Source organism: Oncorhynchus nerka, linkage group LG7 (genome assembly GCF_034236695.1).
Source record: "Oncorhynchus nerka isolate Pitt River linkage group LG7, Oner_Uvic_2.0, whole genome shotgun sequence".
In the NCBI taxonomy this organism is placed as follows: domain Eukaryota; kingdom Metazoa; phylum Chordata; class Actinopteri; order Salmoniformes; family Salmonidae; genus Oncorhynchus; species Oncorhynchus nerka.
Window position 1 is genome coordinate 17,209,033 of NC_088402.1, and position 12,413 is coordinate 17,221,445.

The 12,413-nt window shown below is 47.9% G+C and overlaps 1 protein-coding gene across 4 annotated transcripts in view; it reads left to right on the forward strand.

Moving 5' to 3' along the window:
- The window catches only part of LOC115119920 (collagen alpha-1(XVI) chain-like), a 165,296-nt gene that overhangs the window by 118,817 nt on the left and 34,066 nt on the right, over positions 1 to 12,413 (forward strand). For all 4 annotated transcript variants that reach the window (XM_065020260.1, XM_065020262.1, XM_065020263.1 and 1 more), the window contains exon 39: positions 12,325 to 12,390. In XM_065020260.1, the coding sequence (XP_064876332.1) occupies positions 12,325 to 12,390 (66 nt within the window). The remainder of the gene's footprint in view (positions 1 to 12,324; positions 12,391 to 12,413) is intronic.

Consider the following 12,413-nt stretch of genomic DNA (forward strand, 5'->3'; position numbering starts at 1 on the left):
GGGTTTAGAGCCGGGGGAACAGATGAAGAGGTGTTAAGGGGTTTAGAGCCAGGGGGAACAGATGAAGAGGTGTTAAGGGGTCTAGAGCCAGGGGGGAACAGATGAAGAGGTGTTAAGGGGTTTAAGCCAGGTGTTAAGGAAGGGGAACAGATGAAGAGGTGTTAAGGGGTTTAGAGCCAGGGGGAACAGATGAAGAGGTGTTAAGGGGTTTAGAGCCAGGGGGAACAGATGAAGAGGTGTTAAGGGGTTTAGAGCCAGGGGGAACAGATGAAGAGGTGTTAAGGGGTCTAGAGCCAGGGAACAGATGAAGAGGTGTTAAGGGGTCTAGAGCCAGGGGGAACAGATGAAGAGGTGTTAAGGGGTCTAGAGCCAGGGGGGAACAGATGAAGAGGTGTTAAGGGGTTTAGAGCCAGGGGGAACAGATGAAGAGGTGTTAAGGGGTTTAGAGCCAGGGGGAACAGATGAAGAGGTGTTAAGTGGTCTAGGGCCAGGGGGAACAGATGAAGAGGTGTTAAGGGTTTAGAGCCAGGGGGAACAGATGAAGAGGTGTTAAGGGTTTAGAGCCAGGGGGAACAGATGAAGAGGTGTTAAGGGGTTTAGAACCAGGGGGAACAGATGAAGAGGTGTTAAGGGGTTTAGAGCCAGGGGGAACAGATGAAGAGGTGTTAAGGGGTTTAGAGCCAGGGGGAACAGATGAAGAGGTGTTAAGGGGTTTAGAGCCAGGGGGAAAAGATGAAGAGGTGTTAAGGGGTTTAGAGGCAGGGGATGGATGAAGAGGTGTTAAGGGGTTTAGAGGCCAGGGGGATGAAGAGGGGTTTAGAGGTGGGGGGATGGATGAAGAGGGGTTTAGAGCCAGGGGAACAGATGAAGAGGTGTTAAGGGGTTTAGAGCCAGGGGGAACAGATGAAGAGGTGTTAAGGGTTTAGAGCCAGGGGAACAGATGAAGAGGTGTTAAGGGGTTTAGAGCCAGGGGGAACAGATGAAGAGGTGTTAAGGGGTTTAGAGCCAGGGGGAACAGGTGAAGAGGTGTTAAGGGGTTTAGAGCCAGGGGGAACAGATGAAGAGGTGTTAAGGGGTTTAGAGCCAGGGGGAACAGATGAAGAGGTGTTAAGGGGTTTAGAGCCAGGGGGAACAGATGAAGAGGTGTTAAGGGGTTTAGAGCCAGGGGGAACAGATGAAGAGGGTTAAGGGGTTTAGAGGCGGGGGATGGATGAAGAGGTGTTAAGGGGTTTAGAGCCAGGGGGAACAGATGAAGAGGTGTTAAGGGGTCTAGAGCCAGGGGGAAACAGATGAAGAGGTGTTAAGGGGTCTAGAGCCAGGGGGAACAGATGAAGAGGTGTTAAGGGTTTAGAGCCAGGGGGAACAGATGAAGAGGTGTTAAGGGGTCTAGAGCCAGGGGGAACAGATGAAGAGGTGTTAAGGGGTCTAGAGCCAGGGGGAACAGATGAAGAGGTGTTAAGGGGTCTAGAGCCAGGGGGAACAGATGAAGAGGTGTTAAGGGGTCTAGAGCCAGGGGGAACAGATGAAGACGTGTTAAGGGGTCTAGAGCCAGGGGGAACAGATGAAGAGGTGTTAAGGGTCTAGAGCCAGGGGGAACAGATGAAGAGGTGTTAAGGGGTCTAGAGCCAGGGGGAACAGATGAAGAGGTGTTAAGGGGTCTAGAGCCAGGGGGAACAGATGAAGAGGTGTTAAGGGGTTTAGAGGTGGGGGATGGATGAAGAGGTGTTAAGGGGTCTAGAGCCAGGGGGAACAGATGAAGAGGTGTTAAGGGGTTTAGAGCCAGGGGAACAGATGAAGAGGTGTTAAGGGGTTTAGAGCCAGGGGGAACAGATGAAGAGGTGTTAAGTGGTCTAGAGCCAGGGGGAACAGATGAAGAGGTGTTAAGGGGTTTAGAGCCAGGGGGAACAGATGAAGAGGTGTTAAGGGGTTTAGAGCCAGGGGGAACAGATGAAGAGGTGTTAAGGGGTTTAGAGCCAGGGAGGAACAGATGAAGAGGTGTTAAGGGGTTTAGAGCCAGGGGGAACAGATGAAGAGGTGTTAAGGGGTTTAGAGCCAGGGGGAACAGATGAAGAGGTGTTAAGGGGTTTAGAGCCAGGGGGAAAGATGAAGAGGTGTTAAGGGGTTTAGAGGCAGGGGATGGATGAAGAGGTGTTAAGGGGTTTAGAGGCGGGGGATGGATGAAGAGGGGTTTAGAGGCGGGGGATGGATGAAGAGGGGTTTAGAGCCGGGGGATGGATGAAGAGGTGTTAAGGGGTTTAGAGCCAGGGGAACAGATGAAGAGGTGTTAAGGGGTTTAGAGCCAGGGGGAACAGATGAAGAGGTGTTAAGGGGTTTAGAGCCAGGGGGAACAGGTGAAGAGGTGTTAAGGGTTTAGAGCCAGGGGGGAACAGGTGAAGAGGTGTTAAGGGGTTTAGAGCCAGGGGGAACAGATGAAGAGGTGTTAAGGGGTTTAGAGCCAGGGGGAACAGATGAAGAGGTGTTAAGGGGTTTAGAACCAGGGGGAACAGATGAAGAGGTGTTAAGGGGTTTAGAGCCAGGGGGAACAGATGAAGAGGTGTTAAGGGGTTTAGAGCCAGGGGGAACAGATGAAGAGGTGTTAAGGGGTTTAGAGCCAGGGGGAAAAGATGAAGAGGTGTTAAGGGGTTTAGAGGCGGGGGATGGATGAAGAGGTGTTAAGGGGTTTAGAGGCGGGGGATGGATGAAGAGGGGTTTAGAGGCGGGGGATGGATGAAGAGGGGTTTAGAGCCGGGGGATGGATGAAGAGGTGTTAAGGGGTTTAGAGCCAGGGGAACAGATGAAGAGGTGTTAAGGGGTTTAGAGCCAGGGGGAACAGATGAAGAGGTGTTAAGGGGTTTAGAGCCAGGGGGAACAGGTGAAGAGGTGTTAAGGGGTTTAGAGCCAGGGGGAACAGGTGAAGAGGTGTTAAGGGGTTTAGAGCCAGGGGAACAGATGAAGAGGTGTTAAGGGGTTTAGAGCCAGGGGGAACAGATGAAGAGGTGTTAAGGGGTTTAGAGCCAGGGGGAACAGATGAAGAGGTGTTAAGGGGTTTAGAGCCAGGGGGAACAGATGAAGAGTTGTTAAGGGGTTTAGAGGCGGGGGATGGATGAAGAGGTGTTAAGGGGTTTAGAGGCGGGGGAACAGATGAAGAGGTGTTAAGGGGTCTAGAGCCATGGGGAAACAGATGAAGAGGTGTTAAGGGGTCTAGAGCCAGGGGGGAACAGATGAAGAGGTGTTAAGGGGTTTAGAGCCAGGGGGAACAGATGAAGAGGTGTTAAGGGGTCTAGAGCCAGGGGGAACAGATGAAGAGGTGTTAAGGGGTCTAGAGCCAGGGGGAACAGATGAAGAGGTGTTAAGGGGTCTAGAGCCAGGGGGAACAGATGAAGAGGTGTTAAGGGGTCTAGAGCCAGGGGGAACAGATGAAGACGTGTTAAGGGGTCTAGAGCCAGGGGGGAACAGATGAAGAGGTGTTAAGGGGTCTAGAGCCAGGGGGGAACAGATGAAGAGGTGTTAAGGGGTCTAGAGCCAGGGGGGAACAGATGAAGAGGTGTTAAGGGGTCTAGAGCCAGGGGGGAACAGATGAAGAGGTGTTAAGGGGTTTAGAGGTGGGGGATGGATGAAGAGGTGTTAAGGGGTCTAGAGCCAGGGGGGAACAGATGAAGAGGTGTTAAGGGGTTTAGAGCCAGGGGGAACAGATGAAGAGGTGTTAAGGGGTTTAGAGCCAGGGGGGAACAGATGAAGAGGTGTTAAGTGGTCTAGAGCCAGGGGGGAACAGATGAAGAGGTGTTAAGGGGTTTAGAGCCAGGGGGAACAGATGAAGAGGTGTTAAGGGGTTTAGAGCCAGGGGGGAACAGATGAAGAGGTGTTAAGGGGTTTAGAGCCAGGGAGGAACAGATGAAGAGGTGTTAAGGGGTTTAGAGCCAGGGGGGAACAGATGAAGAGGTGTTAAGGGGTTTAGAGCCAGGGGGAACAGATGAAGAGGTGTTAAGGGGTTTAGAGCCAGGGGGAAAAGATGAAGAGGTGTTAAGGGGTTTAGAGGCAGGGGATGGATGAAGAGGTGTTAAGGGGTTTAGAGGCGGGGGATGGATGAAGAGGGGTTTAGAGGCGGGGGATGGATGAAGAGGGGTTTAGAGCCGGGGGATGGATGAAGAGGTGTTAAGGGGTTTAGAGCCAGGGGGAACAGATGAAGAGGTGTTAAGGGGTTTAGAGCCAGGGGGAACAGATGAAGAGGTGTTAAGGGGTTTAGAGCCAGGGGGAACAGGTGAAGAGGTGTTAAGGGGTTTAGAGCCAGGGGGAACAGGTGAAGAGGTGTTAAGGGGTTTAGAGCCAGGGGAACAGATGAAGAGGTGTTAAGGGGTTTAGAGCCAGGGGGAACAGATGAAGAGGTGTTAAGGGGTTTAGAGCCAGCGGGAACAGATGAAGAGGTGTTAAGGGGTTTAGAGCCAGGGGGAACAGATGAAGAGTTGTTAAGGGGTTTAGAGGCGGGGGATGGATGAAGAGGTGTTAAGGGGTTTAGAGGCGGGGGGAACAGATGAAGAGGTGTTAAGGGGTCTAGAGCCAGGGGAAACAGATGAAGAGGTGTTAAGGGGTCTAGAGCCAGGGGGAACAGATGAAGAGGTGTTAAGGGGTTTAGAGCCAGGGGGAACAGATGAAGAGGTGTTAAGGGTCTAGAGCCAGGGGAACAGATGAAGAGGTGTTAAGGGGTCTAGAGCCAGGGGGAACAGATGAAGAGGTGTTAAGGGGTCTAGAGCCAGGGGGAACAGATGAAGAGGTGTTAAGGGGTCTAGAGCCAGGGGGAACAGATGAAGACGTGTTAAGGGGTCTAGAGCCAGGGGGAACAGATGAAGAGGTGTTAAGGGTCTAGAGCCAGGGGGAACAGATGAAGAGGTGTTAAGGGGTCTAGAGCCAGGGGGAACAGATGAAGAGGTGTTAAGGGGTCTAGAGCCAGGGGGAACAGATGAAGAGGTGTTAAGGGGTTTAGAGGTGGGGGATGGATGAAGAGGTGTTAAGGGGTCTAGAGCCAGGGGGAACAGATGAAGAGGTGTTAAGGGGGTTAGAGCCAGGGGAACAGATGAAGAGGTGTTAAGGGGTTTAGAGCCAGGGGGAACAGATGAAGAGGTGTTAAGGGGTTTAGAGCCGGGGGAACAGATGAAGAGGTGTTAAGGGGTTTAGAGCCAGGGGGAACAGATGAAGAGGTGTTAAGGGGTTTAGAGCCAGGGGGAACAGATGAAGAGGTGTTAAGGGGTTTAGAGCCAGGGGGAACAGATTAAGAGGTGAAGAGGTGAAGAGGTTAAGGGGTTTAGAGGTGGGGAACAGATTTTAAGAGAGCCAGGGGGAACAGATGAAGAGGTGTTAAGGGGTTTAGAGGTTGTTAAGGGGTCTAGAGCCAGGGGGGAACAGATGAAGAGGTGTTAAGTGGTTTAGAGCCAGGGGGAACAGATGAAGAGGTGTTAAGGGGTTTAGAGGTGGGGAACAGATGAAGAGGTGTTAAGGGGTTTAGAGCCAGGGGGAACAGATGAAGAGGTGTTAAGGGGTTAAGGGGTTGTTAAGGGGTTTAGAGGTGGGGAACAGATGAAGAGGTGTTAAGGGGTCTAGAGCCAGGGGGAACAGATGAAGAGGTGTTAAGGGGTTTAGAGCCAGGGGGAACAGATGAGGGGGAACAGATGAAGAGGTGTTAAGGGGTTTAGAAGAGGTGGGGGTCTAACAGATGAAGAGGTGTTAAGGGGTTTAGAGCCAGGGGGAACAGATGAAGAGGTGTTAAGGGGTTTAGAGCCAGGGGGAACAGATGAAGAGGTGTTAAGGGGGGAACAGATTTTAGAGAGCCAGGGGAACAGATGAAGAGGTGTTAAGGGGTCTAGAGCCAGGGGGAACAGATGAAGAGGTGTTAAGGGGTCTAGAGCCAGGGGGAACAGATGAAGAGGTGTTAAGGGGTTTAGGTGAAGAGGTGTTAAGGGGTCCCAGGGGGAACAGATGAAGAGGTGTTAAGGGGTTTAGAGCCAGGGGGAACAGATGAAGGGGAAGGGGTAGGTGGGGGAAGAAGGTGTTAAGGGGTCTAGAGCCAGGGGGAACAGATGAAGAGGTGTTAAGGGGTTTAGAGCCAGGGGGAACAGATGAAGAGGTGTTAAGGGGTTTAGAGCCAGGGGGAACAGATGAAGAGGTGTTAAGTGGTTTTAGAGCCAGGGGGAACAGATGAAGAGGTGTTAAGTGGTCTAGAGCCAGGGGGAATAGATGAAGAGGTGTTAAGGGGTCAGGGGGAACAGATGAAGAGGTGTTAAGGGTTTAGAGCCAGGGGGAACAGATGAAGAGGTGTTAAGGGGTTTAGGTTTGAAGAGCCAGGGGGAACAGATGAAGAGGTGTTAAGGGGTTTAGAGCCAGGGGGAACAGATGAAGAGGTGTTAAGGGGTCTAGAGGTGGGGGATAGGTGAAGAGGTGTTAAGGGGTTTAGAGGCGGGGGGAAACACACACACACCCACACGCACACACTCAGGGCACAGGAAGAGTAGCATAGGAGGTGACACATGTCTGGGATCCAAATAGACAAGGGAAGTCAAGGAGCCTTCAGAACAGAACTAGGCATATTAGTTAGTGCTACCATCAAACCCACTGCACTAGAATGTCAGAGCGAGAGAGAAGGGTGAGAGGGAAGAGAAAGAGGGAGGGGTGGAGGAGGAAGTGGATTGGAGATTTGAAGTGAAAGAATGACATGGGAAGAGGGAGCAAAAAAAGATGTAGAGAGAGAACCGACCAGAAAGAAGCTAGAAAGTGGAAGAGAGGGGAAAAGGAAGCCATGGGAGGAAGAAAGAGAAAAGGAAAGTGCAAGACAACCAAACCACTGCTACTGAAATAGGCCGACTGCACCTAAGTAACATGTTGGACTAATTGCACTTTGCACTTTAACATGTACATTCACATGCTGTACAAACAATAGTAAGCAAGTATAAACGTCATGGGACCAGGCAGCTGTCATACCGCTCAAGAAGGAGATGCGTTCTGTCTCCTAGAGATGAACGTACTTTGGTGCGAAAAGTGCAAGTCAATCCCAGAACAACAGCAAAGGACCTTGTGAAGATGCTGGAGGAAACAGGTACAAAAGTATCTATATCCACAGTGAAACGAGGCCTAGATTGACATAACCTGAAAGGCCACTCAGCAAGGAAGAAGCCACTGCTCCAAAACCACCATAAAAAAAGACAGACTACCGTTTGCAACTGCACATGGGGACAAAGATCATACTTTTTGGAGAAATGTCCTCTGGTCTGATGAAACAAAAATAGAACTGTTTGGCCTTAATGACCATTGTTATGTTTGGAGGTAAAAGGTGGATTTGCAAGTCGAAGACACCATCCCAACTGTGAAGCACGGGGGTGGCAGCATCATGTTGTGGGGGTACTTTGCTGCAGGAGGGACTGGTGCACTTCACAAAATAGATGTCATCATGAGGAATGGAAAATTATGTGCATATATTGAAGCAACATCTCAAGACATCAGTCAGGAAGTGAAAGCTTGGCTGCAAATGGGTCTTCCAAATGGACAATGACCCCTAGCATCGTCCAAAGTTGTGGCAATATGGCTTAATTAAGGACAAGAAAGTCAAGGTATTGGAGTGGCCATCACAAAGCCCTGACCTCAATCCTATAGAAAGTGTGTGGGCAGAACTGAAAAAGCATGTGCGAGCAAAGAGGTCTACAAACCTGACTCAGTTACACCAGCTCTGTCAGGAGGAATGGGCCTAAATTCACCCAGCTTATTGTGGGAAGCTTGTGGAAGGCTACCCAAAACGTTTGACCTAAGTTTAACAATTTAAAGGCAATGTTACCAAATACCAATTTAGCAGTCTTGTTTATGTAAACTTCTGACCCACTGGGAATGTGATGAAAGCTGAAATAAATCATTCTCTCTACTGTTATTCTGACATTTTACATTCTTAAAAATAAAGTGGTGATCCTAACTGACATAAGACATTGCTACTAGGATTAAATGTCAGGAATTGTGAAAAACTGAGCTTAAATGTATTTGGCTAAGGTGTATGTAAACTTCCGACTTCAACTGTATGTGTCAGTGTGTGGGTAGAGTCCAGTGTGTGTGCATAGAGTCAGTGCAAGAGAGTCAGTGGGTCAATGCTTGTATTCTGGGTAGCCATTTGCCAAGATATTTAGCAGTCTTGTTTTGAAGTCTTAGGGGGTAGAAGCTGTTCAGGGTCCTGTTGGATCCAGACTTGGTGCATTGGTACCACTTGCCACACGGTAGCAGAGACTCTGTGGCTTGGGTGGCTGGAGTCTTTGGAAAAAAATGTGGGCCAACCTTTGACACTGCCTGGTATAGAGGTCCTTTGCCTTACTGTTGTCCTGGCACCAAACTACCAGGTCTCTGACCTCCTCCCTATAAGCTGTCTCATAGTCGTCGGTGATCAAGAGTGGGACCAGGGTGTCTGGGGTGATGGTGTTGATGTGAGTCATGACCAACCTTTCAAAGCAATTCATTGCTACAGATGTGAGTGCTACAGGGCGAAATTCATTAAGACAGGTTACCTTGACATTCTTGGGCACAGGTACTATGGTTGTCTGCTTGAAACATGTATGTTTGACAGACTTATGAATGTGAAAGGTGTTGCTCACATCGGCTATGGATTTCTTATAAGCGTCCGGATTAGTGTCGCGCTCCTTTAAAGAGGCAGGTCGAGCCTTTAGCTCAGTGCGGATGTTGCTTGAAGTCCATGGTTTATGGTTGGGATATGTACGCTGGTCACTGTCGGGATGATGTCATTAATGCACTTATTAATGAAGCCAGTAACTGATGTGGTAAACTCCTCAATGCCATCGGATGAATCCCGGAACATATTCCAGTCTGTGCTAGTGAAACAGTCCTGTAGTTTAGCATCCACTTCATCGGACCACTTCCGTATTGAGTGTCAATGGTACTTCCTGTTTGAGTTTTTAATTGTATTCAAGAATCAGGAGGATAGAGTTATGGTCAGATTTGATAAATGGATGGCGAGGGAGAGCTTTGTATGCGTCTCTGTTTTTGGAGTGAAGGTGGTCTGGAGGTTTTCTTTCTCTGGTTGCACATGTGACATTCTGGTAGAAATGAGGTAAAACTGATTTAAGTTTGCCTGCATTAAAGTCTTTGGCCACCTGTTTGCTTATTTATGGCTGCCGAATGGCAAAGTGGTCTAAGACACTGCATCTCAGTGCTTGAGGCATCACTACAGATATCCTGGTTTGAATCCAGGCTGTATCACAACCGGCCGTGATTTGGAGTGCTATAGGGCGGCACACGATTGGCCCAGCGTCGTCCGGGTTTGGCCGGTGTAGGCCTTCATTGTAAATAAGAATTTGTTCTTAACTGACTTGGGTCCTTGAGTGCGATTTTAGTGCCAGCATCGGTTTGTGGCGGTAAATAGATAGCTACGAAAAATATAGATGAAAACTCTCTCGGTAGGTAGTGTGGTCTACAACTTATTATAAGGTATACCTCGAGACTTCCTTCATATTAGACATCATGCACCAGCTGTTATTGACAAAGAGTCACATACCACCACTGCTCGTCTTACCGGACATAGCAGTAAGGTCCTGCCGATTTACAGAAAACCCAGCCAACTGTATATTATCCGTGTTATCGTTCAACCACAACTCGGGGAAACATAAGAAATTACAGGTTTCATGTCCCGTTGGTAGGATAGTCTCAAACGGAGCTCATCCAGTTTAATCTCCAGTGATTGCACGTTGGCCAGTAGAACAGATGGTAGAGGCGGGTTACCCACTTGCCAACGAATTCTCAGAAGCACCCCGATCTTCGATCTCTGTACCTCTTTTCCTCACGTGAATGATGGGGATTTGGGGATGATCTCGGAGAAACAGTATATACTTTGCGTCGGACTCATTAAAGAAAAAATCTTTGTCCAGTTCGAGGTGGCAAATCACTATTCTGATATCCGGAAGCTCTTTTCGGTCATAAGAGATGGTAGCAGCAACATTATGTACAAAATAAGATACAAACAATGTGAAAAAGCACACCAAAGAGCACAGTTGGTTAGGAGCCCGTAAAACGGCAGCCATCCACTACGGCGCCGTTATCGTTGTTCTGAAGTTCAGAAGACCTTTTTGGTCATAGGAAACGATGGCGGAAACATTATACACGAAAAAGGTTAAGATCAGCCCAAAAAAACACACAAAATAGCATAATTAGTCAGGAGCCCGTAAAACGGCTGCTATACATCTCAGCTCAATTCTTTCTAGAATGCGCCATTCTGCCTAATTCTGACATTTCTATGAAATTGCCCTTAACTAGCCTATTTTGCTAGTAAATAGCCATTGCTATCTGTTGTTTTGTTGTTTTTAAATATGTTATGTATGTACAGTACCAGTCAAAAGTTTGGACACCTACTCATTCAAGGGTTTTTCTTTATTTTTAGTATTTTCTGCATTGTGGAATAATAGTGAAGACATCAAAACTATGAAATAACACATATGGAATCATGTAGTAACCAAAAGAGTGTTAAATAAATGTAATTATATTTATATTTGAGATTCTTCTAAGTAGCCACCCTTTGCCTTGATGACAGCTTTACACTCTCTTGGCATTCTCTCAACCAGCTTAATGAGGTAGTCACCTGGAATTTCAATTAATAGGTGTGCCTTGTTAAAAGTTCATTTGTGGAATTTCTTTCCTTCTTAATGCGTTTGAGCCAATTAATTGTTTTTTGACAAGGTAGGGGTGGTATACATAAGATAGCCCTATTTGGTAAAAGACCAAGTCCATATTATGGCAAGAACAGCTCAAATGAACAATGACAAATTACTGTCCATCATTACTTTTTAAGACATGAAAGTCAGTCAATACGGAAAATGTGAAGAACTTAGAACGTTTCTTCAAGTGCAGTCCCAAAAACCATCAAGCGCTATGATGAAACTGGCTCTCATGAGGACCGACACAGGAAAGGAGTTACCAGCCTTAGAAATTGCAGACCCAGAGTCACCTCTGCTGCAGAGGATATGTTCATTAGAGTTACCAGCCTCAGAAATTGCAGCCCAAATAAATGCTTCACAGAGTTCAATTATCAGACACATCTCAACATCAACTGTTCAAAGGAGACTGCGTGAGCCTTCATGGTTGAATTGCTGCAAAGAAACCACTACTACAGGACACCAATAATAAGAAGAGACTTGCATGAGCCAAGAAACACGAGCAACGGACATTAGACCGGTGGAAATCTGTCCTTTGGTCTGATGAGTCCAAAGTTGAGATGTTTGGTTTCAACCGCCCTGTATTTGTGAGACTCGGAGTAGGTAAACGGATGATCTCTGCATGTGTGGTTCCAACCGCCATGTATTTGTGAGACTCGGAGTAGGTGAACGGATGATCTCTGCATGTGTGGTTCCAACCGCCCTGTATTTGTGAGACTCGGAGTAGGTGAACGGATGATCTCTGCATGTGTGGTTCCAACCGCCATGTATTTGTGAGACTCGGAGTAGGTGAACGGATGATCTCTGCATGTGTGGTTCCAACCGCCATGTATTTGTGAGACTCGGAGTAGGTGAACGGATGAACTCTGCATGTGTGGTTCCCACCGTGAAGCATAGAGGAGGAGGTGTGATAGTGTGGGGGTGCTTTGCTGGTGACACTGTCAGTGATTTATTTAGAATTCAAGGCACACTTAACCAGCATGGCTACCACAGCATTCTGCATTGATACGCCCCCCCATCTGCCTATCACTGAAAGGTCTACACCTGTTGTTTTTGGCGCATGTGACAAATACGATTTGATTTGTGTCCATACTTTTGACTGGTACTGTATTGTTTGCTGCTAAATGAATTGCCTGAATATTTTCTGAATCTGAATCTGAAAGACAAACACACATAGGCTGTGTTTACACAGGCAGCCCAATTCTGATATTTTGCCTAATTGTTTTCCAAAAGAGCTGATCTGATTGGACAAAATACCAGTTTTTGGAAAAAGATCAGAATGTGTAAACGCAGCCATAGAGGAGACAGTCCAGCAGCTGAAATGTATTGTAATATCCTCAGCTCCTCTCACTCACTCTCTCATCAAACTAAACCTGCTGTAGCAAAGGCCTGGGATGATTCAAGCTGAAATTACAGTAGTTATGAATGAGTGATGGCTTGTGTAGAGTTTTCGACCTGTCTCTCGCTGCATGCTGTTTCTTTCTGAGTCATTATCCAGATCACATTCTATGTTGATTTTGGCTTTAGTGCAAATCTCCCACTATTTTTTAAGCAACACAGATTCTGTGTCAACGATCTAATTTCTTTCACAACTTGTCTGTGCGATCTATGAGAGGTGTGTAATGGTTTTCTGGGTGTTTTTCAGGGTTCACCTGGAGAGTGTAACTGTATCAGCCCTCCACATGCAGGAACAGGAGGAACAGGAGGACCAGTGAGTATGGCTAGGTTGTGCGC